This window comes from Canis lupus, chromosome 3, assembly GCF_048164855.1.
Source record: "Canis lupus baileyi chromosome 3, mCanLup2.hap1, whole genome shotgun sequence".
Lineage (NCBI taxonomy): Eukaryota > Metazoa > Chordata > Mammalia > Carnivora > Canidae > Canis > Canis lupus.
Window position 1 is genome coordinate 6,749,521 of NC_132840.1, and position 25,637 is coordinate 6,775,157.

Genomic DNA, 25,637 nt, shown 5'->3' on the forward strand with positions numbered 1-25,637 from the left:
ATCCAGCAAGATGAGAGGTAACGGGGATCTCACATATGTGAAAACATAAATATGGTAGGAAAGGGAACCCCTGGGAGCAAGTGGAGCTCAGCATGGGAGTACTGGGGGCCTTTAAATGCCATATTAAAGAATGTGCTATGGGTAAGTGGCTATAGAGGCCCCATTGGCTAGGAAGAAGAATGGGCTGTCCCTTGTCTACCTTTTGGATGCTACACCTTCATTCAGTAGGCCCCTAGCAGTGCCAGAAGGACTGAATAAATATGTAGAGTGAAGTTTTTGTATCCCATGTAGAACACACAGTTGCTGGGCCAGAGATGACCCAACCCTGTGTGCAGGTGTGTTGCACATACAACCTCCGTCCTTTGTGTACAGGAGCTACCCCAAATCCTGTGTCTGCACTCACAGCCCCCGTACTGGTGGTTTTTATGGATCTGATTGCCTGCCCTGCCTACATCCTTTCCACTCCTTCCCTTTGACTCACTGTCTTCTTCTCATACCAGGTCATGCAGAATAACCATATTGCCTCGGTGACCCTGTATGGCCCCCCCAGGCCTGGTGCCCACCTGAGAACAGCAGAGCTCCCCTAAGGACATCACTGGCCCATGCCCCTCTGCCCTGTGGAGCTGTGCATTGGTTCCTATTCAGTGGGCCTCCATGTGCCACCCTGTGGATATTCTTGGACACCTTGCCATTGTTGAAAGGCTGTTGTGATGTTCTGAGGTGGGGCTCGGACTATGTGCTCTGCCATGGGGTGAGAGGCTCGGAGATTCCTCTGTCTTTCCTCAGCCTGCTTTTGCCAACAGAGGACACAGACTGCAAAGAGAAGCACAAACTCTGAGCCTTGATACCTGGACCCAGGCGACCTCGACTAACACATATGGAGACAGAGGTCTGTCTCTCCTGTTCCACATGCATTGCGAAAAGTTAGTACTCTTTCTGTGGCTGAGGACACAGGCACCCAGGACAAGGACAAGGTCCTGCCTTTGGCCCATCATTGCCACATGACCCTTCAGGCAAGCAGGTGGCATGTCCATAGTACTTGGTTGCGACTTTTGCACTACATCCACTTTAGTTACTTGATGAGCTGGCTGTGGCCAAGATGGCCCAGTTCCTTCCCTGTTCCTTCTTTGCACGTGCTCCCTTCCAGGCCCAGTAGGCACACCTAACGCATTGAAACACAGCTTTTTACCATCCAGGAATGTGCCCAGGCCTGGTTCCTACCCCTCTTGGAGCCAGCCTTCAAGGTCACCTGTGCCCCTGCTGTGCCCCAACCTGGCTTAGCAGGCTGCATGTTTCCATCCCGTTTGCCTCTTTTATTTAATGCCAAAGTTTTAGCCAAAGACATCTTCCTCCTTTTGTTGTTTCGGCATTCTGTTCTGCACTGTGGGCTGGCTCTCTTGCCCCAGCCCTGGGCAATGTCCCCTGGCCAGGCCCATTCATGGCTCAAGGCCTCTGGGGACTCAAGGAAGGCTGGGCTGCTCAGTCTTTTCATGGGTCTTGCTAAGGAAAGTAGCATATGTGCTTTAAAAATAATCCTTTTGAAAAGAATTGAGAAGAGAAATGTATAATTTTATCCCATTTTTAATATTTTGGTCTAGCAACTTGTGATACATAGATGACAATTTTGTGAGTTTTTCAAATGTGTGTACAGATTTTTGTAAATATGACTCTTTTGTAATTAACTCATGTACAGCCTCATCCTGTAGAGTTTAACAATGAATGTGCAGGGGACCTGCCCCAGGCTCCTAAGTGGTTCCTGGGCGTACAGCCAGCCTTATGTGGCACTCCCATAATTTTGTGACTGACTAGTGTCTTCCCATTTGGACTGTGGCCTGGCCAGAACCCCCCCCCCCCCAAACACACACACACACATCCCACTGTAGGGGCAGCCAGGACTATTCCCATCTTCCTAGAATAGGGGAACCCTCCTCATGCCCTGCCCATACCCCTCCAATAAAGACCTATGCCCTCAGCAGCGGCTCACCATGCGCTGTTGCTGGATGTTTGTACTAAAATAAGCATGGGAGTGTTGATTTTCAAGAAAGTGGGTGAACAATATGGGAAGTTTTATGGTAGAGTCATCTTAGGTTCCTTGCCTCTCTGGAGTGGGGCAGCACAGCTTCAAGTAGGAGACTGGTGTGTGTGTGCAAATTCTTGTGTGGTGGAGAAAGACTCTAGGTAGGACCAGGCAACTCAGTGTGTCTCCATCCGTGGTGGTCCAGCCAGACCAGGGCCTAGGAGGGGTTGGCTTCAGGAAAGAAGACCTCTGAAGACGATCTAAAGGTGAGTACATGGCTGAAAATCCAATTTGGAGGGACAGATGGGAATCAAAATGCCTACCTTCAGATTGAGTTATAGCAAAATGCCTTTCAGTTCCATGAGGACTGAGGCCAGGCCCCCGCACCTCTTCCAGCCTTGAGAAAGATCTGCATGTGTATCACTCAGGGACTTCCAAATCAAGGAGTATGGTACGATTCCGTGAGCCTCTGCCACCACCTATCCCCAACCCCCTAAAACCTACTTGGTGCTAGGAGGACCAAACATGTCCACCTGTTTGGTGGGGCTTGGTGCTCTTTGGCCTCAGTCCTGGCTGTCTCGAAGAGCTACCATTCAGTTGCTTCTAGATCACTTCCCAGTAGGGTAGGTGTGCAGGAGCCAAGCTCAATCTTCATTCCCTAGGGACTTGAGGCAGACTTTCAGGGGTAGGAGGCTAGATTTTGAAGTGTACCTCTGGGAAAGAACTACATACACGGCAGTAATCCTACTGGGTCTTAGTGAGAGGCTCTTGGGGCCATGAAGGTGGCTAGGGGCCCCACTGGAAAGAGCCAGCAGCGACAGGCCATGGACGGGCGCAGGCTGGCCCTTGGGGCCCGTTCAGTAGGCGCCACATAAGCCACATGTCCGAGGCCGAGAGCCCGTGCACTACCACCAGCTCTCGGTAAAAGCAGGGGTCAAAGGTGCGCAAGTGCGGCGCGGCTGAAGGACGAGGGATGCCAAAGGTGCGGAAAGCAGGGTGAGGCTCGGGTGTGAGCCGAAGGCGCTGGAGGCACATACCCAGAAACACGTCGTCAATGGGGAAAAGCTCAACCTGCGCGCAGGCGTCGGCCAGGCGACGCAGCGTGACCCCCGAGAGCACAAAGCCGCCACCACCCGCGTAGGCTGGGTAGGCGGGCAGGCCGTACACAGCCTCCGGGATGTAGTACTTGCTGGCCCGCGTGCGGATTGGACGCGCCTGCACGATCACATCACCCGCGAGCAGGTCCTGCGCCGGGTCCCGCGGCGCCAGGAACGCCAGCAGGTTTCCCACGTGCACAAACACGTCTGCGTCGCCCTTAAAAACGAAGCGCACCTGGGGGCAGTAGGCCGAGGCCCAGGCCAGGAAGTGGATCTCCTTGAGCGTTAGGTTGAAGAACGTGTCGTCGAACGCCCAGAGGAGGATGTCCGCGTAGGCGCGGCTCTCGGCACGCAGCAGGGCAGGCCAGTGGCTCCGTGGGCCTTCCCCCTCGGCGTCGGCCCCGTCGGTGCCCGCGCCCCGGGGCACGCCCAGCAGGAACACGCGGCGCACGAGCGCCCCCTGCACGCGACCCTCAGCACCCCACGTCTGGCGCACGGCTTGGCGCCGCTCGAAATCCGCCGCCACCGACTTGACGGCGATGAGCAGGTCGGGTCCCCCCGCGGGCGAGCCATCCCCTCGGCACTTGTGCGGCTGGTTGATGAGCAGGGGGAAGCGCCGCTGGTCCTTGGCGCGCAGGTAGCGGCCAAAGTCAAAGGGCCCCGTGGGTGTGGGCGGCTCCGGCGTGTCCCCTTCGTAGGCCGGCGGGGCCGCGGCGGCGCCTGCGTCCGGGGCCGGGAAGACGCGGAGGCCTGGGGTGGGCCCCGGCTCGGCCTCCCCTTGCGGCCGGGGGGCGCCGGTCGTCGGGGCCGCGCCCTCGCGCTGCGCGTAGAGAAGGAGGCCGAGGGCGGTGCCCAGGAGCAGCGTGAGAGACGCGTCCCCGCGGAGGCGCAGCCTCCGCCTCATGTCCGAGCGGCTGGCGCCCGCGCCCCCTGCGGAGAGACGCGGTCAGGGGCTCGCGACGCGGAAGCCATTGGCCGGGAGGGGCTCCGGGCGTCGCTGTCCCCGAGGGCAGGGGGCGGAGGCCGCCGGCCCAGGGCCTCCGCTACGCGCCATCCATCCCCCTCGGGCGCTCCTGCTCTGGGCCGTGGCACCCCGCGCGGGGCTGGGCACCCTGGGGGGCTGCAGGTTCCTCCTACACACGGTCCCCACCCCCTCAGCGCCGCCGGACGCGGCCCCCAGGCCGGAGACGCGGGCTCGGCCCTTCCCCGCCCGCCTTCCCGCAGCAAAGCCGACCCCTTCGACCACTCCCTACCCACCACGTCGCTCCTTGGGGTCCTGCACGCTTGTCCCTTGGGAGCGGCGCGGCCCCGGACGCCAGGGCCTCCGGGGCTCGGCGCGGGGTCCCAAGGGCAGCCAGGGACGGGGCCTGGGCCAAATGCAGCGTTGGCAGGAAGGGGGGGCCCGCGGCCGCCGCCACGTGACCCTCCAGCTGTGCGCGCCTGGACATCTGGAGCTCGGCTCCGCCCTGGCGCCGCGGGCAGCGCCGTCTCCGACGGGAGACTAATCTGAGAGGGCTCCCCCAGGCTGCTCTCGCTGGGCAAGCCTGAGGAGCGAGTTCTGGTCTCAGGGTGGGCTCCAATTCCCCACATCTGCTTTTGGGCGGGGCGGGGGGGGCGCAGGAAGGAACTTTAGCCTCTGGTTAATCTCCACACCCCCACCTCTCCAGAGTGAGGCAGGGCCTGGCTTGGCAGGAGCCCAGGGCAGGCGGTCCCAAGCCCTGAGGCTGAGCATTTTAGGCATCTACTTGGCCACAGCCTCAGGCGATCCTTGGAAGCGCTTCTCAGCTCACCAGCAGCCCAGGTTCAACCAGGCACGACCTGTATATAAATCACAGATGGCGGGCGAGCGGCTGCCTCCTTACTCCTGGCTCCGCTGTGCCGCCCCTGCTCCCGCCCCAGCAAACGCACACTGGGACCAACAGGCAGCTCATTCGATTCTCACAACTCTGGAAGTAGCTTTCATTGCTCGTGCCCAGAGGGGGCCCTGCCCCTCAGGGAGTTAAGTGACTTGCCCAGCATCAGACAGGAAGAAATTAAGAGCATTGCCCTATCTTCTGGAGTTCAGTCTGGGCCTCTTTCCTCTGTCCTCCCTTGCCCCCTCCCCATCTGTCCACCAGGGCAGGAGGCCAACGCTGTCTGCCTTAACTTCACAGGTGAGCACTTCATTCTGTCTCCCCAGAGGCACCTCCCGGCCCCATGGTCCCTAATGCCCCAAACCAGCATAGCCTCCTACAGGCAGAAGTAACTCGGCCTGGGTCACCGCAGGCCGGATTGGACTGGCAGGAATGGTTCAGCTTGAGGGATTCCTGAAGTAGGCTGATGAATAAAGGGCTTGATCTGGGACCCATGTGGACAGAGCGTTCCTCTGGAGATTGAGAGCCCCCATCCCAGCAGGCAGCCCCACCCTCCATCAACAAAAAGACAAACTCTGAGGTCCTCCTGCACTCTCCTCATCCGTTGGTACTAGGCCTGTTATCCTCCATCCTAAACAGCTCTCCATGTTCATCCTTCCCCCATCTCTGCTGCTGTAGCCTAGGCCTCCACCCCTATGCTCCCCCACTCAACCTCTAACTCTTTCTCTCCCTCCTCACCAGCCTCCCAACCTTAACTCCTCAAATCCTCTAAATGCTTCTCACTGGCCTCAGTATAAAATCCAAAATCTGTAAAATGACTTACCAGACCTGGAACTGCCTCCCACACTCACCAGCCGCTCTCATTGCAAACCCACCTACCTACCCCTAGGTCCACCCACGCCAAACTTTCTTTCCTTCCAACATTCCTCAAGACATCACCGCAGGTGAAGCTCTGCCCAAAATGTTGCCATTCCCTCAACCCCAGACCAGCTCCCCTTTTCACACTCCTATCTCTCACTGGAAGCCTAGCCCCTAACCTGGGTTAGGCACCGCCTCAAAGCTCCCACAATTTTTATATTTTTCACAATAAAAAAACAGGTAATATTTTATTACTATTGCTTAAAATTTGCAGTCTGACACTGAGTATGAACTGGAGGCAGGGAGGTTTGTGTATCTTGTTCACCACAGTATTTGCAGCACCCAGGATGATGGCTAGGACACAGCAAGTGCTTCATAAGTAGTTTAGTTGTTCAATGAATGAAGAGGTAAGGGCTGGCCAGAAGCCGTGCCTTTGGGGTGGGTAAACCGCTGGAGTAGGCCGCCCACGCACTCTACTGCTATCATAGTATTTGGGGCCAAATCCCCAGTGGCACCCCAACAGGCATGGTGGGTGCTTGCCCAACTCCTGGAGAAGGCAGTCAACACTGCCCAGGAGCTCCAACAGCTGGGCCAAGCGGGGTTGTAAGTGTGGTCTCAGAGTCCTGTGGATGGATAGGATCTCAGCAGTAGCAGCAGAAGGGACCCTAGGGTCATCCAGGTGCTCCAAACCCTGTTGGGCAACTGACCGATTGCCCCTTTTCTGGTACCCCGTCTAGGCCAGGCTACCATCGGGATTCGTGAGGCCCAGCAAGTCCTCTGCCAGGCTGGTGAGCTCGTTCTCCTCGAGGGCCTCTACGAGGCGCTGCAGTGTGGCGCGGCGGCCCTCCGCCTGCACGAAGCGCTTCAGCAGCTGGAAGGCCTGCTCGTAGAGCCCTTCGCGCTCATACTCGTAGGCCAGGGAGTCCAGCGCCGGGTCCTTCAGCGCTCGGCAACCTCGCTGCAGGGAACGCCCCACTTTGCGCCATTTGAGACCCACTGAGCGCGCGAACTTCTGTTGGTCCTGCAGGCTCAGCGGCCGGTTCACTGCGGGGGCGTAGGAAGCAGAGTGAGTGCGGGGAGGTCAGGACGGGCACCACCCCCCCATTCCCGCCCCAGACCTTGCTCCTCCCCAAACTCTGCCTTCCCAAGGACTCTACCTTGCCCTCTGGCTCTCTGCGCACGCCTCACCTATGGGTTGTCCTTGGAACAGAAAAGTCTGGCCAGGCGGCGGCGGCGGCGGGGGCTTCTCCTCTGAGAGGGAGGTGGCCAGGGACTGCGAGGGCGCTGGAGCGACCTCCACGTCGCCATCCTGGCGCCCCGAGCCACATGTCAGGTTCTGCAGTGCGTCCTCCAACTCCGAGAGTTCCTCGTCCCGGAGCCGATCAGGCTAGGGAGGGGAGTGCGGCGTCGGTGGGGGTCTTAGCCTTGGTCCCCGCCCCACGCCAACCTGGCCCCGGCCCAGCCGCACCTTCTGGGCAAAGATGCAACTCAAGCAGCGCTCCTCATCCGTCAGCAAGGTGTCCAGCCGCTCCGCGCCGGCGCGCAGCTCCAGTTGCAAAGGCATGGAGCGCTGGGCGAGAGCCGCCGCCAGGCACGCTTGCAGCGCGGCGCGCAGCGACCCCTCGCGGTAAGCGCGGAGGAAGCGGCTGCAGGGCTGGCGCCCGCAGAAGCGCAACTGCACAATCAGCTGCGGCTCACTGCGGTGGATCTTGAGCATCTGCAACACGTCTGGGCTCCCGCCACTCTCTGCGGAGGCGGACAGTCAGGCGACAGGAGGTCCCCACGCGGGGCCGTTCTCCAAGCGGCCGTAGTGGGGTGAAGCCCACGCAGACTCCCTCCCTGTCCCGAGCTCCCAGCCGGGAAACAAAACTGGGATGTACACAGCAGCAACCCAAAATGAAGGCCAGAACCTATCACAGGGAGTACCCTAAGACAGAGTGGGTGCCACCCCAGCCCCATCCTGAAGCCCCAAATAAGGGTAGGCAAAAGGGACTGGGGAGAGGCTTTGCAGCACAGGGAGGGGCATGTGCCCAGGGCAGCCAAGCCATCTGGGTAGGCGGCCCCCGGGGCAGCGGAGGAGCGAGAGGTCTCAGGTCTTCAGCCTCTACCAACTGTAGCTCCCGCTGCCCAAGAAGGAGGCGGATCCCCCAACCAGTTTCAGCTTCCTGTGGCCTCTGCCCTGAGATGGGAAAGGGGCCCAAAAGGTAGGTACTGGGGAGGGGTCTTGGGCAAGGAGTGCTGCAGTGAGAGAGGAAAAGAGAAAGATACCCGATTAGTAGAAAGCAGTGAGCTGGTTGGTCTGGGGAGTGTGGGGCATCGAGCGGGGCTGGGGCGTTAGTGCGCATACAGGCAGATCATACACAGACACGGGGACACACGTCTACACCCAAGGGCACACATACATAAACGGGTAAGACGGAGCCTATGAAACCAGGCATCCCTCTCCTCTCCCCCTGACCCCGTCAAATCTTTTCCATAAGGCAGTGGTTAAGCACAGGCCCACAGAGTTGAGGAGCTGGGGTGTGGCCCCCTGGTCTGGCCCACGAGAGGCCCAAGCCCCCCTTCCTCTTCAAGTGCCCCCCTGCCCACGCACCTGCCAGCGCAGTCCGCAGAGCCCTGTACACCGGCACCTTCTGCTGGGCCTGAGCGTAGGCATCAGATAGGACCACCTTGTCCAGCGAGGACTCCACAAACAGGTATGCGCTGCCCACCCACTCCTCGAGTCCATCTGGCCCAGTCGCCATCTTGCCTCCTGGAGACGCAGATGGTCAGGCATCCAGACCACCCCCAACCCAGCCGTAGAGACAACTGTCCAGTACTGAGTGGCTCAGCTGTCCCCAGCCAGCTGGCACATTTGTGAGGGGAAGTTCATCCTCCTACAGGCAGCCCCTTGTGCCTCTGAATCTGCACAGCCCAGCCAGGCTCAGCCCAGACCTGCGGGGAGGCCTGTCCCTCCACTAATTTCTCAGAGAAAGCCCAGGGTTACAGTGGCAGACAAAGGGAGATATTATCCTGCAGTGGTGACAGAGAAGCTCTGACCCCTCCTGGGCCAGGATGTCTCTCTTTCAAAGCTGACAGGAGCCATCCTTATCGTGGATAGTGCCCATGCCACACAGCCAACCGAGCCCATGCCCTGGTATGCCTTCAGCTTAATCTTGAGCCCCCAAGATCACTTTGGGACCACAGCCCCCATTAGGTTTTCTCACCTGCATTCCTACTGTACCTCCTGGTTTCATTTTAAAGGATACCTGTGGTTTTCACCTGCCCAGATTCCCTCTCCCAATCCTGACTGACCTTTGGGGCATCCCCTCTTCCCTCTTCTCAATCCACGGCTAACCCCACTCCTTAGTTCCAGGTGTGCACAAGTGAAATATACCTAGCCAAACTGCATATTCCACTCCTCTTTCTAAAGTGATTTGTTCAGAGTTGGACATAGGTTTTAGTTTGGACCAATCAGAACCAGCCTGCAACCTTAGCTGGACCGATAAGAAAGAGATATTGTTTCCCTTCCCACCAGACTAAGCTGGAAGAAAGGATAGGACTCATCTGCCACTGCCTGGAAAGAGCCTGGCTGAGGGTAAAATCGACACAGAAAGACACACAGCCAAAGATGAATAGGTGCGTGCCCAACTGTACTGTGCTCCTGGCTCTGTCTGCACCTTGAACTTTCCAGTTATGTGAGTTAAATCATTCCTTTATGTTCTAAAGTCCTTGGAGCTGGGCTCTTGTCTTATGCAACTCAAATCATTCTATTACAGATTTCCTCCTTGTCCAGACAGAGCCAGGGCCCCTTGGTGCTTGTATCTCTTCTATCTGTCTTCTGACAATATCCTAGCCCTAGATGGGGGAGGGGGGCAAAATCCTAGTCAGGAAACCACTTCTTTGACCCTCCTCAGCTTAATTGCCTCCCAGTTACTGCACCATGAGGCAGCAGGTGGAGAACTGCCCTGCCTCTTCCTCCCTACCTCACCTCAGGAAACATCCCATCCTTTTCCTAGAAATATAGGCTCAAGACCCCACCTACCGCCCCACCAGTCACACTTCTTTGTCTCTGATCTTTGTTATTTATATACAGTAGGCAAGGACGGTTGGGGAGTTGCTGAGCCCTAGCTGTGAGCATCCCGGCTGTCAATCCTTTGAGCAGAACAGAAGGGGTGGCCCCGGCTGGAATTTGTTTACACGAGGGTCAGGGAACAAGGGAGGAGGAGGCACTGCCCGAGGGAACCAGGACCACAGCCTTGGACCTTGCTGGGGAAGGAGTAGGAATCCTGAGCTCAACGCAGAGGCTGCATTTCAGATCTCCCCCCAGACCCTAACCTGAGAGCCAAAGCTAGGATAGTAACTGGGCAGGGGCCCTCCAGCATCACCCAGACCTGGCAAGAGAAATGATATCTGGTGATGGTCGCTCCCACCCTCGGTCTGAGCAGAGGGGACATGCCTTTTGAGCGCCCCCTGTCCTAACCTTCTGGTAGAAAACATATTAATACTCCTATATTTAGGCAAAGCAGTAGTCTAGAAATTAACAGGAAGCTAGCTAACATTGTTAGCAGGGGGTTGGGGAAGAAAGCAGGGGGAGAGGAGATTTTTATTTTCATTGTATTTAGTAACATTCTACTTTATGTAACAGACATGTCCTTCATAGTAAAAGGCAACATAAAATTGAAGCAAAAAAAACAAAAACAAAAAACCCAAACCGGGTAAGACTCTATAGGTGACAAGGGGGACCAAGAGCCGTTCAAGACAAGAGAGACAAGTTAGGAGCCCAAGGGGTGTGGCCCAGAAGGTAGGAGAGTGTGGGGACCTGTCTGAAACATTTCCTCTTCCATGTCTTCTTAGCGCCGAGACTGAGGGTGCTGACCTCATGAATGTGATCGGCCCCAGGGGTGGAAGTAGGGGCAGGAAGAGGCCAGCGTCTGCCTCTCAGGACGGGCACTAAAACCCTGGAAGAAGAGGGGATGCCCCATGACACTGGCTGGTGGACCGTGGGAGGTCAAACAGGTCTGCGGGGCTGGAGGTGGAGAGCGGCAGGTAACAGGGGCCGGACCCTCGGCTCGCGTCGTTCCCTGGGCAACTCCTTCCTGCGCGTCCTCCTGCAGAAGCGCATCCCCGGGCAAGCCCCGCGCCTCACCGCCGGGGTCCGCCGCTCGGAGGGTGGGCCCAGGCTGGGTCCCGGGGACTCCTAGCGAGCTGAGGCTGTGAGGGGCCAGCCAGGCGCAGCGCCCCTCCGCGGCCCTCGGGCCGCACCCACCGCGGGGCGCCCCGACTCCGCCGGCCCGCCCCCCCTCCCCGGCCTCCAGCTGCGCGCGCTCAGCCCCTTCAGGAGCCCCGCCGCCCGCCGCCCGCCGCCCGCCAGCAGGGACCGGGCGCCCCCTCGAAGCACCCTAGCCGGGCCCAGGAACCTGGGTGCTCACGGCGCCCCGCTGGCCGGCGCCGCTCGCGGAAACAGCCCCACGGCCGCCTCTGCCCCCGCCGGCGCCGGGAAGCCCCCCGCACTAACCTGGCCGCCTCGGCCCGGCCGGGATTCCCACGCCCGCGCGGCTCCTCGCGGCTGGGACGCTTCCGGGTGTGCGCGAGGCGCAGGGGCGGCGCCTGACCGAGCCGCCCCGTGGGCCGCGGCGTCCCGCCCCCTGCTCCCGGCCCGTCTTCCCGCCCACCGTGCGCCGCCGCGGGTCCCCGCCTCTGGGCACAGCCCACCGGGTCCGTGGAGCAGGTAAGACGCTGGCGCCGGAGGTTGGACGGCGAGAAGAACGGCCCGAGGCAAAAGCCTTCGGCGCTTTCGGCTCCTCCGAGGAGGGGGGGGCGGGTGAGAGCTGCCCCGCTTTCTCAAGCGGGGAGCAGACGGACCACAAGGGGCACCCCCTGGACACCAGAATTGTCTAGTGACGTCTGGGGCCCTTGAGCTCTATGACCTCTGACCTCTCCTGCTCCCTGACACTCAGAACGGTTCAGGTTCAAGCCTGGCCGCGGGTATCTGAAGCCCTAAGATCCATGAGGCGCAAATTGCAGCGGGGACCGTTAGCCTGGAAAATATAGGGAAACAGAAAACTGGCGAGTGGTGTGGAACGCTGCGTGGGAAAACCTTCAAGCACCCTACAAACGGGCAACTTGGAAGAGGACGCACACTTTTCAATAAAGGCCGCGCTCCGGGCTGGGTCTGCAGAATTCCAGCTGAACCGAAGCCGCCCAACCCGAGCCTGGACTGCGCCGGGGGCAGGATCGACACTTGAACCCGGGGCGCCGCAGGCCCCAGAACCTGAGGCTTTTCTCCGCCCCGCCGGCCTTTCTCTGGGAAGCTCCCGGGCCGTCTCCCCAGCGAGGTGGAGGGCAGGAAGACGCCTCCTCTCGCCCAGCAGATTCCGCGGTGCCCCACCCGCGCCCCGGCCTCCTGATTGGCTGGTGGTCCCCGCCAATTACAAGTCTTCTCCACTGACCCCGCCCTATTAACCCTACCGTCACTCTCCAGGGGCTGGCTTGGCCAGGACGCGGTTTCTAAACTCGGGACCTGTGGAATCAACTGGCATTTGTTGAAATTCAGATTCCTGGCCCTACTTTTTCCGGAGAGCCTGATTTAATAAGTGGGGCTGTGGAATCTGTATTGTGAGCGAGCGTCCGGGTGATTCTGGTACCTCCCCGCCCCCCAAGGACTGAGTTCCAGTCCTTCCCTGGAACTCAGAGTATAAGTTGGGAAGAAAACAGTTCTAGAAGATGTCTGGGAAACTGGTCTGGGTAGTCGGGGTGGCTCTGAGTGTGTGTATAGGGAGGCAAAAGGAGGCGAGATGGGCTCTCGGAGGGAGGGGAGGGGAGGATGCGGTTGTCCCAAGTCAGGGCTGGTGCAGCCGCCCTCCATCTTCCCCAGGGAAAACTTCAGTGACTAGGAGAAAGATCGGATAGCATTTTCCAATCCGGATATTCGGCTTTTTCAACTTCACACACAGGTGGTGGTTGCATTCCTCCTAGTGTAGCATAAAATGCAGATCTATTCAAGTGAGAACGTAGTGTAAAGGAGAATCAGAAATCTTTCAGCATCCAGGGCCGATAATGGGTCTGAGACCTGTGCAGTAAGTGGGACAGGGCCTCATGCTTGGTTTAATAACTCGGCTAAATGCTCTGCTGTCACTGTCTTGAAAGTACTAATAATATTTTCAGCAAAGAGTCCCACATTTTCATTTTGCACTGAACTTTGCAAATTATGTAGCAACTTCTGGGCCACAGGTATTTTTACACATAGGCTCCACTGGTCCCCTCAACATTTTGGATTTCTTGAGCCCAGAGACACCCCCCTCCCTCTTTCCAGGAGAGAGCTGTTGGAAGCAGCAGAGCTCCCACCGTGCACAGGGCCATGGCTGAGCCTGGAGAGCAACTGCCAGAGGAGGTGCTGGCACTCATCTTTCGCCACCTGCCCCTGCGGGACCGTGCCACCGCTGCCAGGGTCTGCAGAGCCTGGGCTGCTGCTGCTACCTGCAGTGTCGTGTGGCATGACACGACCATCAGGTGAGCAGACTCCTCCCTCTCCTGCCGCCCTCTTGCCTTCTCCCTTTCTCCATGGAGTTGGGGGTTGGGGATATCCACATTTAAAAGCCTCATCATTACTAACATTTATCAACTGCCTACTATCAACCGGTGTTCGTGTTCTAAGTAACTTATATATACTAATTTAATCCTCACAAAAACCTTATGCATTGGATAGGTAGTATTATCTCTATTACACAGATAGGAAATTGAGGCAGAGAGATTTAATCATTTCCTACAGATCACTCAGCAAAATAGTAGTAGAGGCAGAATGGGAGCCTGACAGTCCAGAGGTCAGGCCCCATCTTCTTAGAGACCTCTGAGAAAGCTCAGTTCCTAAAATATCATTGGCTTTCCCTGCCAGGGTTTCAATTCGTGGCAGACACATCTTCTATTTTATTTTATTTATTTATGATAGGCACACAGTGAGAGAGAGAGAGGCAGAGACATAGGCAGAGGGAGAAGCAGGCTCCATGCACTGGGAGCCTGACGTGGGATTCGATCCCGGGTCTCCAGGATCACGCCCTGGGCCAAAGGCAGGCGCCAAACCGCTGCGCCACCCAGGGATCCCGACACATCTTCTTCTAAAGGGTTAAGGTGGGCTCCCTGAGAGTCTCAAGCTTGAAGCCGGAGACAAGAAACCTGAAACCAAGTAGCTTCAGGGAAGGCATGTGGGTACTGGAAAGTGTTTAACCTCTAACTGAGCATCCCTGTAAATAAAATCTGTAGACCAACAACAAAAAAGGGGGGAGGAGTTAAGGTGGGAGTTCCCTCGTATCAGCGACTATTTTTGGGGCAAGCTGGCATGGTCAGGACGAGGAGGCGTTTGTGTAGGGTGTCAGAAAGTGGAGATGGTAGCTGTACTCCAGGCTAAGGGATGGGCAGAGGCTTCTCGCAACCAATGCCTTTTTCCACCGTTCTAACCCCAAGTTGCGACTGTGAGCGAGAAGGCACGCTGCTACCATACCTGTCTGCCTGCCTGGACCACGTTCACAACCTACAGCTGGAATTTGAGCCGTCGAGGGAGCCGAGCCGCCGTGCGGCCACTGAGCTGCTGACCGCCCTGGCGGGCCGCACCCCGGGGCTTCAAAGCCTGCGCCTGGAGTGTCGTGGGGAAAAGCCGCTCTTCGACGCGGGCCACGACATCCTGGACGCGGTGCACGCCATCTGCCGGGCCGCCAGTGCGCTGCGCCACCTGGACCTTCGGCGCTTGCCTTTTACCCTGGACGACGCGCTGGTGCTGCAGGCGGCACGCGGCTGCCCCGAGCTCCGCAGCCTTTTTCTGGACAACCGTACGCTGGTGGGCAGCGTGAGGCCCGACTCCGTGCTCGAGCTACTACAGGCTTGCCCGCGCCTGCGCGCCCTCGGCCTGCACCTCGCCAGCCTGTCGGGCTCTGCCCTGCAGCTGCTGGCGGCGCGGGACCGCGAGCCTTTCGCTCTCCTGGCCCTACGGTGCGCGTGCCCGGAGGACGCACGCGCGCCACCCTTGCCCGAAGAAGCCTGGGTTGCGGTGCGCCGCCGCCACCCGGGACTGGCGGTGGAGCTGGAGCTAGAGCCGGCCCTGCCTGCCGAGAGCGTGACGCGCGTCCTGCAGCCCGCCGTTCCCGTGGCTGCGCTGCGCCTCAGCCTTTCTGGGGATACGGTAGGCCCGGTGTGCTTCGCAGCGCGCCACTACGCCACAAGCTTGCGCGCGCTCGAGGTGCGCGCCGCTGCCTCGGCGGAGCTGGACGCCGCGCTGGAGCTGCTGGCGGCGCGGTGCGCGGGCCTGCGCGAGATACACTGCTTCTGCGTGGTCCGACCCTCGGTGCTGCGAGCCTTCCGCGAGCACTGTCCGCGCCTGCGCAGCTACACGCTCAAACTGACGCGGGAGCCGCATCCCTGGATGCCCACGACTGTGGCATGAGCGTAGCCGCGTCCCCAGCAGACGTGTGGCCGCTGGAACGCTGGATGCATTTGCCCAGGCGTGCGCCAAGTGACGGCCCGCTCCTTCAGGGCTCTTGCCTCTTGTGCTTCTGGAAGATCAGGGCAGGTGGGCTAGCGCCGGGACCAGCCCCGGGCGGCCTGAGTCCACAGGGTGGATCTCCCTAATGGGATCAGCTCCCGCCAGCCCCGCTCCTCTGCGGACACTGCCAGCTCCGCGGCCCTGTCGTGGGGGGGCGGGGGGAGGACCCTGGCTCGGGCGGCGACTCAGGTGTGAGTGTGAAATAAACAAATCCCGCAGCAACAGCGTCCTCTGGAAGGTGGGGCCCGCTCTGAGGGGGAGGGTGGGAACCCTGAGGCCCCAGGCCGACCCGGCAGCAGTGGGGCCGATCAACTGTGCCCAAGCGGCTGCGGAGGTCAGGGCTGGGCCTCCGCACCCGGGAATGGCCACGCCCCAGGGTTCTGCGGACGGTGCCAGCTTCTCTCCGCAGCCGCTCCCCGCGTCCCCTAGCTCGCTCCTGTCTGCCCTCGCTATCCAGGCAATGGCCATCGCCTTCCAGGACTTTTCCAGCCCACAACGGGCCGCGAACGGGTGATTTCTCCCGAAGAACAGGGGAGGAAAAGGCCCGAGAAGGGTCGACCTCGCGCCCAGGTCTCCCTGCCCGCCGCATCCGTCCACGCACAGTGGATCCCAGCCTCCCCCTCGGGTCGGCTGGCGCGGCGGCCGCGGCCGGAGCCCCGCCCCGCGGGCTCGCACGTGGCCCCCTCCTGACCCGGCGCCGGGAGGCGGAGTAGGGCGGGGCGGGCGGCAAGCGCAGCACTTTCCGCGGCTTTGACGAGCCCGCGGCGCCCGGCCCGAGCGCTGAGCCGGGCGAGACTGCGCCATGCAGGAAGCGCCAGCCGCGCTGCCCACGGAGCCGGGCCCCAGCCCCGTGCCTGCCTTCCTCGGCAAGCTGTGGGCGCTGGTGGGCGACCCGGGGACCGACCACCTCATCCGCTGGAGCCCGGTGAGGGCTGGGGCCCCTCGACTTCCCCAGTGGTCCCGGGACCCTTCCACGTCAGTGAACATCCACGCCCCCCGCCCCCCGCCCCCCGCCCCCCGCCCCCCGCCTGGGACGGGGCTGTGGGTCCCTCGATCCGGCGGTCCCGTGTAGTTTACCTTGGAGGGGGTGTGCGAGACGGAGGTGAGGCGACTTCCTCCGGACCGAGGCAAGGGTAGGAATCTTCGAGGTCATTTAGTGCCCACCCCACCCGAGAGACAGGTCGGAAGACGGAGACCTGGAGAAGGGAGGGCTGGGGCGGAGCTAGCTCGGTGACGCCGCGGGTCCGGGACCCGCAGAGGGGAACCCGAGCTGGCGCCGCCGCTCTCTTTCCGAGAACCCAGTCTGGAGTCTGGGTCCGGCCAGGGTAGGGATTCCCTGCGGTCGCCCCGGGCCGGGCCCCGCCCCACGTCTCCGAGCGGCAGGCCGGGTCCCCAGCGGGAGTGCGAGTGTGCGTGTGTGCGCGCGCCAGAGGCCGGCGACCGGGGGCGGCGCGGCTCACCGAGGCCGGGTCTCCGCCCGCGCGGCGGGGGGGCGGGCGGCGTTCTTGGCAGAGCGGGACCAGTTTCCTCGTCAGCGACCAGAGCCGCTTCGCCAAGGAAGTGCTGCCCCAGTACTTCAAGCACAGCAACATGGCGAGCTTCGTGCGGCAGCTCAACATGTGTGAGTGCCCCCGCCGGCGCGGGGTGGGTGCGGGGCACGTGGCGCGCGCGCGAGGCACGGTTCACCCCCACGCCCCACTCCGCAGACGGTTTTCGGAAGGTGGTGAGCATCGAGCAGGGCGGCCTGCTCAGGCCGGAGCGCGACCACGTCGAGTTCCAGCACCCGAGCTTCGTCCGCGGCCGAGAGCAACTCCTGGAGCGCGTGCGGCGCAAGGTGGGGCGGCCTCCAGGAGCCGGCGGCCCCGCGCGGAGGCCTTGAGGCGGCTGCAGGTTCCCGAGGACTCTGCACTGACGGTGCCTTCGCCTGCAGGTGCCCGCGCTGCGCAGCGACGACGGCCGCTGGCGCCCCGAGGACCTGGGCCGGCTGCTGGGCGAGGTGCAGGCTTTGCGGGGAGTGCAGGAGATCACCGAGGCGCGGCTGCGGGAGCTCAGGCAGTGCGGGGGCGGGGGCCGGGAGGGGGGCGGGGAGGGAGAAGGGGCGTCGCGGCGAGCGGAGGACGCGGCGGCGGCCGGGCAGGTTTTCTGGACAGCTCCTTCCTCCCTCCGGTCTCGGTGCCTCCACCCAGACAAACGGGCTGAGCTGTGGCTCTCTGTTCTGTATGGATGGCGCACACCTGGCCGTCTTGGGTTTAGACCTGCCATTTGGGGGGGGGGGGGTGACCGGGAGGACTCTCGGATGCCTCAGCACCCTCCCATGCCTTTCCCGCAGGCAGAACGAGATCTTATGGAGGGAGGTGGTGACTCTGCGGCAGAGCCACGGTCAGCAGCATCGCGTCATTGGCAAGGTGTTCCTCTCCCCCTACCCTGCTTCTCTCTCCCGCCCCAACACACCCTCCTTCTCCCGACTTCTCTGCTCAAAGGGGCAAATCCACCTGCAACTGCCTGTTGGATGGGGTCAAGGTCCCAAATATGAATTAACCCTTTGCTTCCTCTTTAGCTGATCCAGTGCCTCTTTGGGCCACTTCAGACAGGGTCCAGCGGCGCAGGAGCTAAGAGAAAGCTGTGAGTGAGAAAGTCAGGGATGTCCACGCCACACCCCCACGTGCACACACACACACACACACACACACACACACTTCCAGGAGCCTCCTTGCCAGAGGCCCCATGCAGGGACTTCTCCAGAAGCCCTCTCACCAGGAATCCTCATTCTTCTTCCCTGCACTACAGTTTTCCTCACCCCATGGCAATCTCCCCAAGGGCCCCCCCTCCAGGACTTTCCCTCTCTTCCCCTAAGTCTACCACCAAGTACTCGCCCTTCCCATATCCTTGTGTTCCAGGACCTTAGCCCCCAGTTTTTCCCCCAGCAGCCCCCTCACCCTCACCCCAAAGCATCCCAACACCCGAGGGTCAGGGGCTCATACCATGCTCCCTCCCTCCTCTCTCCACCCCCAAAGGGCCCCCATTTCTGGGGGGAGCCCCTTCTGCCTCCAGCATGTGACTGATGCCCTGGCAACAGGCCTCAGCTCTGCTGACTTGGCTGCTGGGGCCTAAGGGAGGGAGGTGCAGGCTGAGAGGCATGAACCTGCCCTGCCCCCTGCACAGGTCTCTGATGCTGGATGAGGGGAGCTCATGCCCAACACCGGCCAAATTCAACACCTGTCCTTTACCTGGTGCCCTCTTGCAGGATCCCTACTTTATCCAGTCGGTAGGTTTGTGCTACTCCTCCCTTCCCTAGGGCACAGTTGGGCTTATGGAGAGCCTGTTCCCTTCCCCCATGTCCCTAACAGGAAGAGAACGTGGAGGCCAGACCCTGGCTCCCCAGCATGGACTGAGCCTCCCTCCTCAAACCTAACTCCTTAAGTCCATGTGGGTACTGGTTGGGTTATGGCTCGCCCTGTGGCTTGAGGTAAGGGACTGAGCCTTGTCATCTACTTACAGCCCCTCCCAGAGACCACCTTTGGCCTCAGCAGCTCTCATAGGACCAGGGGCCCTATCATCTCTGACATCCATGAAGACTCTCCCTCCCCTGATGGGACCAGGCTTTCTCCTTCCAGTGGTGGCAGGAGGTAAGACCAATGGGGCTGCCCTCTGGGGAGCTTGTGGGGAAGGGTCTGGCAGCCTAGATGGCTGTGGGGGTATAGGGGGAGGTCAGTGCCAGGGTCTGGTTGAAGCTTTTCTCCGGTGCAGGGAGAAGGGCCTGGCACTGCTCAAAGAAGAGCCGGCCAGCCCAGGGGGGGAAGGCGAGGCCGGGCTGGCCCTGGCCCCAAACGAGTGTGACTTCTGCGTGACAGCCCCCCCCCCACTGTCCGTGGCTGTGGTGCAGGCCATCCTGGAAGGGAAGGGGAACTTCAGCCCCGAGGGGCCCAGGAATGCCCAACAGCCTGAACCAAGGGGTCCCAGGGAGGTACCTGACAGGTGAGCCAAGAGTTCATGATGTGAGCCCTGTGGGCCACTTTTGCAGATAGACCACCACTAAGTAGCTTCCCAGCCTTGTCTGTCCATTGTGGCTGAGGGGGAGGTGGGGATGATGATCTGACCTGACTTCTCAGAGTCCCCTGGAAAGTAGAAACTCCCATCAGGTCAATCAGTATATCTATGGTAGAGCTCAGGAATCTATTGTAGGAGTTCATTTCGGTATTGGAAACATTGTAAAGTAGATAAGAGTTTAAGAACCACTGGTGTTGACAATTCTAAAGCAAGGGGACGTATCCCGAGACCAGGGATATCCATGACTCAAACCTCACATTGAAGCTAGGAAGCAGAAGCACTCTAAGTACACTCTATGTGGGGAGCCCTCTCCTACTATTTTGTAGATGTCAGATTTTGATGCTGATGTATCCAGCTTCCTTGGGAACTTAATAGGGGGTGAACACTGAAGGCCAACAGCAGTTCTCTGTGTACAGGGGGACTCTGGGCCTGGACAGGGGGGCACGAAGCCCAGAGAATCTGCTGCCTCCCATGCTGCTTCGGGCCCCCCCTGAAAGTGTGGAGCCTGCAGGGCCCCTGGATGTGAGTACACCTTTAGCAGGGCAGGGGCATGGGGCTCCATGAGGTCCATTTAACCTGGGGAGGGCACCACTGATTGAGAACTTCCCCCAGGTGCTGGGCCCCAGCCATCAAGGGCGAGAATGGACCCTGATGGACTTGGACATGGAGCTGTCCCTGGTAAGACGAAGGTGGGGAGGGCAGGGGGTTCAAGTTGCTGAACCAAGCCCTCAGCCAGAGCCCCAGCCCCACTCCTCAGTGCTCCTCCCCTGCTGCTTCAAGGGGTTCTTCTCTGCAGATGCAGCCCTTGGGTCCAGAGAGGAGTGAGACTGAGCTGGCGGTCAAGGGGTTAAATTCTCCGGGGCCAGGTAATAGTTGTGGTAACCACCTGGGGGAGGCCCTAACTGGTGGGAGCTACCTGGCTCTGGTGAGCTGGGCAGTTTGTGTTTTGGAGGGGAACCCCCAAGTTCAGGTGGCCTTTCAGAGAGCTGTTTATGCCACCCATCCTCTCCCCACTGGGTGACAGTGGGGAGGTTGAGGATGGATGTTCATCTTGACTGACCAGAGGGCAGGGCAGGTGAGGCTTTCCTTTCCTGAAGAAAGAAGGAAGAGCTATTTCTCCCTGCTGAGCACAGCCCAATCCTCCTAGGGAAGGACTCCACACTTGGGGCACCACTCCTGCTCGATGTCCAAGCGGCTTTGGGAGGCCCAGCTCTCAGCCTTCCTGGAGCTTTAACCATTTACAGCACCCCTGAGAGCCGAGCCAACTACCTAGGCCCAGGGGCCAATCCCTCCCCCTGAGACGCTCTGCTGTGAAGCCAGCCGCTGAGGGGCTGGCCTGCAGCAGCACGCCCTTCTTAGCTTCCTGGTGCCCCTTGGAAGAGGCTGAAAAAAGACCCTGCTACTTTGCAGTCCTTCTCCATTACTGAGTCCTGCATATAAACAGCATTTTTTTTCTGTGTTTCTGGTCTCTTTTCTCTACCGACCAGGGAGCACAGAAGTCGGGGTGGGGGGTGACTCTGCATTCATAGACATTTCCAGATCCTAAGGCTTTAATAGCAGAATATCTGGAGAGTGGAAGTGCTTAGGGAACCAGCCCCTAGTTCTGCTTAGGCTCCCCTCCTCTGGCTGGATCCAGGGCTGGCACGTGGCCACAGCAACCTCCGGAACTCAGGGGCTTTTGGGGTCACATCCAGCTCCACAATGCAACTGCTCTGTGATCCTGGGTAAGCTGGTCCCCTTCTCTGAGCTTTATCTGGGATAAGCCAGAGGGTTCTAGAAGATGGCTGTAAAGCTCCTGGGAACTGCCAGGCCCAGTGGGCGCTGGATGCTTGGGGGGGGGGGGGGGGCAAGCCGAACTTCCCCCTCCCTGGCTCATCCCGTGCACCCCAGGTGGAGGGGGAAAGCCGACTCTGCGTGGAAGCCCGGGCATCGCGCGGCCCCTGCGGCCTGCCTCCCGGTGTCCCAAGAAGAACGCCCCCTCCCCCGCCCCCCCTTCCCAGCAGCCCTGGCCGCCCCGCCCCCGCCGCAGCTGCTGCTCTCCTCCCCACCCTGCCCGGCCCTTTCTGCCTCGTCATCTACTGCCCCGCGGAGGCTCGACCCGTGAGTGGGGCCGCCCGGAGCGCGTAGACCTGGGAGCCCCACCCCACCCGGCTGGGGGAGGGAAGAGAAACTGAGACTGGGCAGATTCCGCGCCCCGCCACCCCCCGCCGAGCTCCAAGGAGGTCTGTGAGCACCGCCCCTCCGCCGGATTCCTACCGTGGGACTGGGTGGAGGGGAGGTAAGGGCAGCCCTGTGACTGCAGTTAGGGTAAGGCTCCGGCCTTTCCCACAACCCTAGCTCCCTAGCAGGAGCCGGCGCCCAGCGGTGGGAGGGAGGCCGAGACCCCCCTCGAGGCCTCGCACGCCGAGCCACCTGGAGCCCCGGGAAGGATTTGGCCTGGGACCTAACTTCGCTGTTCACTTCGGGGCATTGAATTGCAGAGGGAGGACCCCGAGAGCTGGGGTCTCCGCACCCCAGACGGGACAAAGTGCAGGACTTGGCATACTGCAGGGAGGAAGCTAACATGAAAATAACTTGGGGAGCAGCGAGGGAGAAGGAGGGGCCAATCCAGTCCGCACCCCCCACACTCCCCCCGCACTTGTACAGAGTAGGTCTTGCGCTGGCAGCTGGGGAGAGAGTCTTTGGAGGTCTCCGCTGAAGAGGGCAGAGGGTCCATGTACATAGTGCGTGACGTCAGCGTGGTGGTGAAGGATTATGCTGTTCACTGGGACACGCAAGAGAAGGAACCAGTCTGCCTTTGGGACACTCAGGCACTAGGGTGGACGAGGGGACATTTTAGTCTTAGAGGGTGGGTCCATAGCATGGAGGGAGAGGAAGGGTATTCCAGGCTTAGGGAACCGCATCTGCAAATGTTCAGATGTGCCAGGGGCTTGCAGGGTTCTCGCAGCACTGTGTGGTATAGGGAAGTGCAGGAAAGCCTGGCTGCCCAGAGGGGTGGAAGGTGGCTTGAGGAGCCAGACCAGATCATCTCGGTTCTCTCTGATGGACGGTGGGGGTGGGCCGGGGGGGTGGAGGAAGGGGACAGGTAGGGCTGATAAGCTGCTTGGCAGGAGATCTCATTGTAGTTCAAGCTAGAGCAAGTAAGATTCCAATTCTGTCACTTGGTCTCTCTGAACCTGTCTCCTCATCTGTAAAATGGGGACAATAAATCCTGTCCCAGAGACTTGTCAAAGTCACTATGCTGCGAGGGTGATGGGATGGCAGTGAGAGGCACTTGGAGAGACTGTCATAGGAGATGGGTGATGATAGTGGGGTTGAGGGAGGATGCTGATGGAGACCCATTGAGAAGTAGAGGAGCAGCATTTGTCAGAGATGTGACATGAAGGGAGAAGGAGGGAAAGGGGGTAGCCCTGGCCTCTGCTCAGTGGCCTGGGAGGAAGGCGGACACTTCGGTATGGCCAGGAGGGATGAAATGGCCAGGGAGGCTTAGCATGACACCAAGTGGTTGTGAGAGAGACCTGGGAGGCAAGCAAGATGGGGGCCAGGACCAAAGCCACTCTCCCAGATCTAGAGCCAGGTAGAGAAGTAGAGGAGTGACCCCAAAAGGAGGATGAGACCCAGGAGGGTTCTGTGTGTATAAAGCCAAGGCAGGGGAGATGGGCTGGGAGAGACTGGTCTAGGGCCTGACCTCTTTGCTCCCCCCACCTTTTTTTAATAGATTATCTCTTTTTTTAATTTTTATTTATTTATGATAGAGAGAGAGAGAGAGGCAGAGACACAGACAGAGGGAGAAGCAGGCTCCATGCACCGGGAGCCCGACGTGGGATTCGATCCCGGGTCTCCAGGATCGTGCCCTGGGCCAAAGGCAGGCGCTAAACCGCTGCGTCACCCAGAGATCCCTCTTTGCCCCTTAATGCCAGGGGCCTTGCTGCCTGGGTCAGGCCACCCCAGAAGTGATGGACCATTGTCCTTAGTTGTTAATAAATGGATAAAGCAAATTAATTTCTGCCTAACACCTGCTGCTTGCTAGAGACAGTCTCTCAAAATGGGAAGATCTGTGAAAGAAAACAGTAGAGGTTCAGCGAGCATTTGTTGGCAGCTTTTACAACTTGGGTCCATGATATTTAAAAATGAAGCAAGAGGGGAACCTGGGTGGTTCAGTCGACTAAGCATCTGCCTTTGGCTCCGGTCATGATCCCAGGGTCTTGGGATGGAGCCCCAGGTCGGGTTCTCTTCTCGGCAGGGAGTCTGTTTCTCCCGTTCCCTAACCCTCTCCCTCTGCCACTCCTCCCGCTTGTGCTCTCTCCCTTTGTCAAATACATAAATAAAATCTTTTTTTTTTAAATAAAAAATAAATAAAGATGAAGCAAGAGACAATTCCAGGGCATCAGGGAGACAGTTGGATCTCAGCTAATGTCAGGAGATCTTGGTCAGAGACCAGATTGGGGTTGCAACACAGTGGTGGCATTGTGAGAGGCTGGCTGCAGGGGCAGAGCCTACCCGGGAAGGATGGGCCTGAGGTCAGAATAAGGAGCCTGGGCCGCCTCTAGTGGGTTAGGGGAGGCTCTCAGCACTCGTTCTCTGGGTGCAGAGGGGACTCAGCATCCCGCAGGGTCTAGGCTGCGCAGGAAACGCCAGACTAAGAGACGAGGATGACAGAGAACTGTTCAGCGGATAGACTGGAAGGACCTGGCTGCAGCTGGGTGCCGGGTGTCTATCAGGATCAATCGCAGGTCTTGCTGCCTGGAAGCAGGCTGGGAAAAAGCAGTTTGGATGAACTGGCTCTGAATAGAATGCCTGATCCGCAGGCCGTGGGGGCTCAGGAGCGCTGTGCTAACTGGGGAAAGGGGTAGAGCGTAGACGAGGACCTGGGGATAGCACAGAGGACAGAGCCACGGCTGACGTTTAGGGACCCAAGGAGGAGCCTGAGGAGGCGACAGAAGCGGCCTGAGAGGCAGGACAAGTCCTGTGCTGAGGAGCTGTTCCGCTGCCTGCGTGGAGGTGAGCGTCGGTGTCAGCCACGAGTGTTCACTGAGACCCTGGGAGAGAAGTCAAGGGCGGGGGTGGGGGGTGTCGGCCCCACTACCTCTGTCCCCCTCCCCTATGCAGCCCCCGCCATGGGCAACGCCCAGGAGCGGCCCTCAGAGACCATCGACCGCGAGCGGAAACGCCTGGTGGAGACGCTGCAGGCCGACTCGGGGCTGCTGCTGGACGCGCTGCTGGCGCGGGGCGTGCTCGCCGGGCCCGAGTACGAGGCGTTGGACGCGCTGCCCGACGCCGAGCGCAGGGTGCGCCGCCTGCTGCTGCTGGTGCAGAGCAAGGGCGAGGCCGCCTGCCAGGAGCTGCTGCTCTGCGCCCAGCGGACCGCGCGGGCGCCCGACCCGGCCTGGGACTGGCAGCACGTGGGCACCGGTGAGCCTGCGGGGCGGGGCCTCCGCCCGGGGCGGGGCGCGCGGGGCGCGCGGGGCGGGGGGGCGGCGTGCGGAACCGAGGGGCCGTCTCCCGACTTGGGTCTGGGTCGGGGATACTCCAGAGGCGGAAAGTGAGCCTCGGATACCCCCGCCTCCCCCACAGGCTACCGGGAACGCAGCTGGGACGCTGCGTGCGCTGGCCACTGGACGCCTGAGGCCCCTGGCTCGAGCACCACTTGCCCCGAGCTGCCCCGAGCTGCAGACTGCGGCGAGCCCGGGGCTCCTGGGGGCTCCGAGGCAGCGCAATCAGGATCCCTCGAGGAACCCGATCCCGAGCTGGAAGCTGGGGCTGAGCTGGAGTCGGAACCCCAAATGGATTTGGAACCAGAACCGGAGGCAGAACCGGAGCCTGAACTGGAGCGGGAACCCGAACCAGAGCCGGAGCCTGACCTCGAGGCGGGTGATGAGTCTGAAGGTGTGAGGCTACCCAAACCCACGGGGGATTGCCGGGAGGGTGGGCCCCACTTGACTAACCACTTTTTCCCCTATCATCTTTAGATTCCTGAATGCTGGAGCGCTCTCAGGCCGCTCCCTGCTCAAGCCAGATAGGAGCTGGGATTCTGCGCTGGCTGGGATCCTTGCCAAGCCCCCGTCTGACTCAGTACCCCAGGAATTGAATAAACCCCGGAGGTTGTCTGGGCTCTGTGACTCCGGCTTTTTGCCCAGGAACTAGGCTGTGGGTCCATGCCCCTGAGTCTCAGCAACCTCAACAGCCCTGTGCCCCAATGTCCAGTCTTTAGGCCCATTTTGTCCTCAGTATCCCAGGCTGCACCCCCCAGAACC

At 60.2% G+C, this 25,637-nt stretch overlaps 5 protein-coding genes across 21 annotated transcripts in view; 3 read left to right on the top strand and 2 right to left on the bottom strand.

The window, feature by feature from the left end:
• Nucleotides 1-2,018, top strand: part of PHAF1 (phagophore assembly factor 1) — a 28,792-nt gene extending 26,774 nt beyond the window's left edge. For both annotated transcript variants that reach the window (XM_072814487.1, XM_072814492.1), the window contains exon 17: nucleotides 501-2,018. In XM_072814487.1, the coding sequence (XP_072670588.1) occupies nucleotides 501-587 (87 nt within the window). In that variant the 3' untranslated portion in view covers nucleotides 588-2,018. The remainder of the gene's footprint in view (nucleotides 1-500) is intronic.
• Nucleotides 1,566-4,645, bottom strand: B3GNT9 (UDP-GlcNAc:betaGal beta-1,3-N-acetylglucosaminyltransferase 9). Of its 2 annotated transcripts, none has more exons than XM_072814494.1 (2): nucleotides 4,368-4,645; nucleotides 1,566-4,044 (listed from the first exon to the last, which is right to left on the bottom strand). In XM_072814494.1, exon 2 carries the CDS (start codon nucleotides 4,016-4,018, stop codon nucleotides 2,804-2,806), a length of 1,215 nt encoding a protein of 404 aa, XP_072670595.1. In that variant the 5' UTR covers nucleotides 4,019-4,044; nucleotides 4,368-4,645; the 3' UTR covers nucleotides 1,566-2,803. The 2 variants fall into 2 exon arrangements, with proteins under 2 accessions (XP_072670595.1, XP_072670600.1); XM_072814499.1 differs by having other exon boundaries at nucleotides 4,372-4,555.
• Nucleotides 4,646-6,036: 1,391 nt separating this feature from the next.
• Nucleotides 6,037-16,736, bottom strand: TRADD (TNFRSF1A associated via death domain). Of its 4 annotated transcripts, none has more exons than XM_072814925.1 (6): nucleotides 11,323-11,408; nucleotides 10,627-10,765; nucleotides 8,419-8,577; nucleotides 7,294-7,571; nucleotides 7,014-7,212; nucleotides 6,037-6,869 (listed from the first exon to the last, which is right to left on the bottom strand). In XM_072814925.1, the coding sequence occupies exons 2-6, from the start codon at nucleotides 10,649-10,651 to the stop codon at nucleotides 6,559-6,561; spliced, it is 972 nt and encodes a 323-aa protein (XP_072671026.1). In that variant the 5' UTR covers nucleotides 10,652-10,765; nucleotides 11,323-11,408; the 3' UTR covers nucleotides 6,037-6,558. The 4 variants fall into 4 exon arrangements, with proteins under 4 accessions (XP_072671026.1, XP_072671033.1, XP_072671015.1 ...); XM_072814932.1 differs by having other exon boundaries at nucleotides 10,684-10,765; nucleotides 11,323-11,390; XM_072814914.1 differs by lacking the exons at nucleotides 10,627-10,765; nucleotides 11,323-11,408 and adding an exon at nucleotides 16,414-16,736.
• On the top strand, nucleotides 11,394-15,558 carry FBXL8 (F-box and leucine rich repeat protein 8). Of its 3 annotated transcripts, none has more exons than XM_072814889.1 (3): nucleotides 11,394-11,535; nucleotides 13,120-13,316; nucleotides 14,265-15,558. In XM_072814889.1, exons 2-3 carry the CDS (start codon nucleotides 13,165-13,167, stop codon nucleotides 15,235-15,237), a joined length of 1,125 nt encoding a protein of 374 aa, XP_072670990.1. In that variant the 5' UTR covers nucleotides 11,394-11,535; nucleotides 13,120-13,164; the 3' UTR covers nucleotides 15,238-15,558. The 3 variants fall into 3 exon arrangements, with proteins under 3 accessions (XP_072670990.1, XP_072671000.1, XP_072671004.1); XM_072814899.1 differs by having other exon boundaries at nucleotides 11,439-12,447; XM_072814903.1 differs by having other exon boundaries at nucleotides 11,439-12,422.
• On the top strand, nucleotides 16,067-25,495 carry LOC140626840 (heat shock factor protein 4). 10 transcript variants are annotated; one of them, XM_072814576.1, is made up of 17 exons: nucleotides 16,073-16,261; nucleotides 16,849-16,957; nucleotides 17,043-17,170; nucleotides 17,267-17,391; nucleotides 17,666-17,741; nucleotides 17,894-17,958; nucleotides 18,499-18,601; nucleotides 18,835-18,962; nucleotides 19,084-19,311; nucleotides 19,800-19,905; nucleotides 19,996-20,061; nucleotides 20,180-20,249; nucleotides 21,020-21,107; nucleotides 24,293-24,384; nucleotides 24,493-24,795; nucleotides 24,958-25,269; nucleotides 25,353-25,495. In XM_072814576.1, the coding sequence occupies exons 1-17, from the start codon at nucleotides 16,139-16,141 to the stop codon at nucleotides 25,358-25,360; spliced, it is 2,130 nt and encodes a 709-aa protein (XP_072670677.1). In that variant the 5' UTR covers nucleotides 16,073-16,138; the 3' UTR covers nucleotides 25,361-25,495. The 10 variants fall into 10 exon arrangements, with proteins under 10 accessions (XP_072670735.1, XP_072670693.1, XP_072670677.1 ...); XM_072814583.1 differs by lacking the exon at nucleotides 19,084-19,311; XM_072814634.1 differs by lacking the exons at nucleotides 21,020-21,107; nucleotides 24,293-24,384; nucleotides 24,493-24,795; nucleotides 24,958-25,269; nucleotides 25,353-25,495 and adding an exon at nucleotides 20,531-20,842 and having other exon boundaries at nucleotides 16,067-16,261; nucleotides 18,499-18,605; nucleotides 18,816-18,962; nucleotides 19,188-19,311.
• Nucleotides 25,496-25,637: the final 142 nt, after the last annotated feature.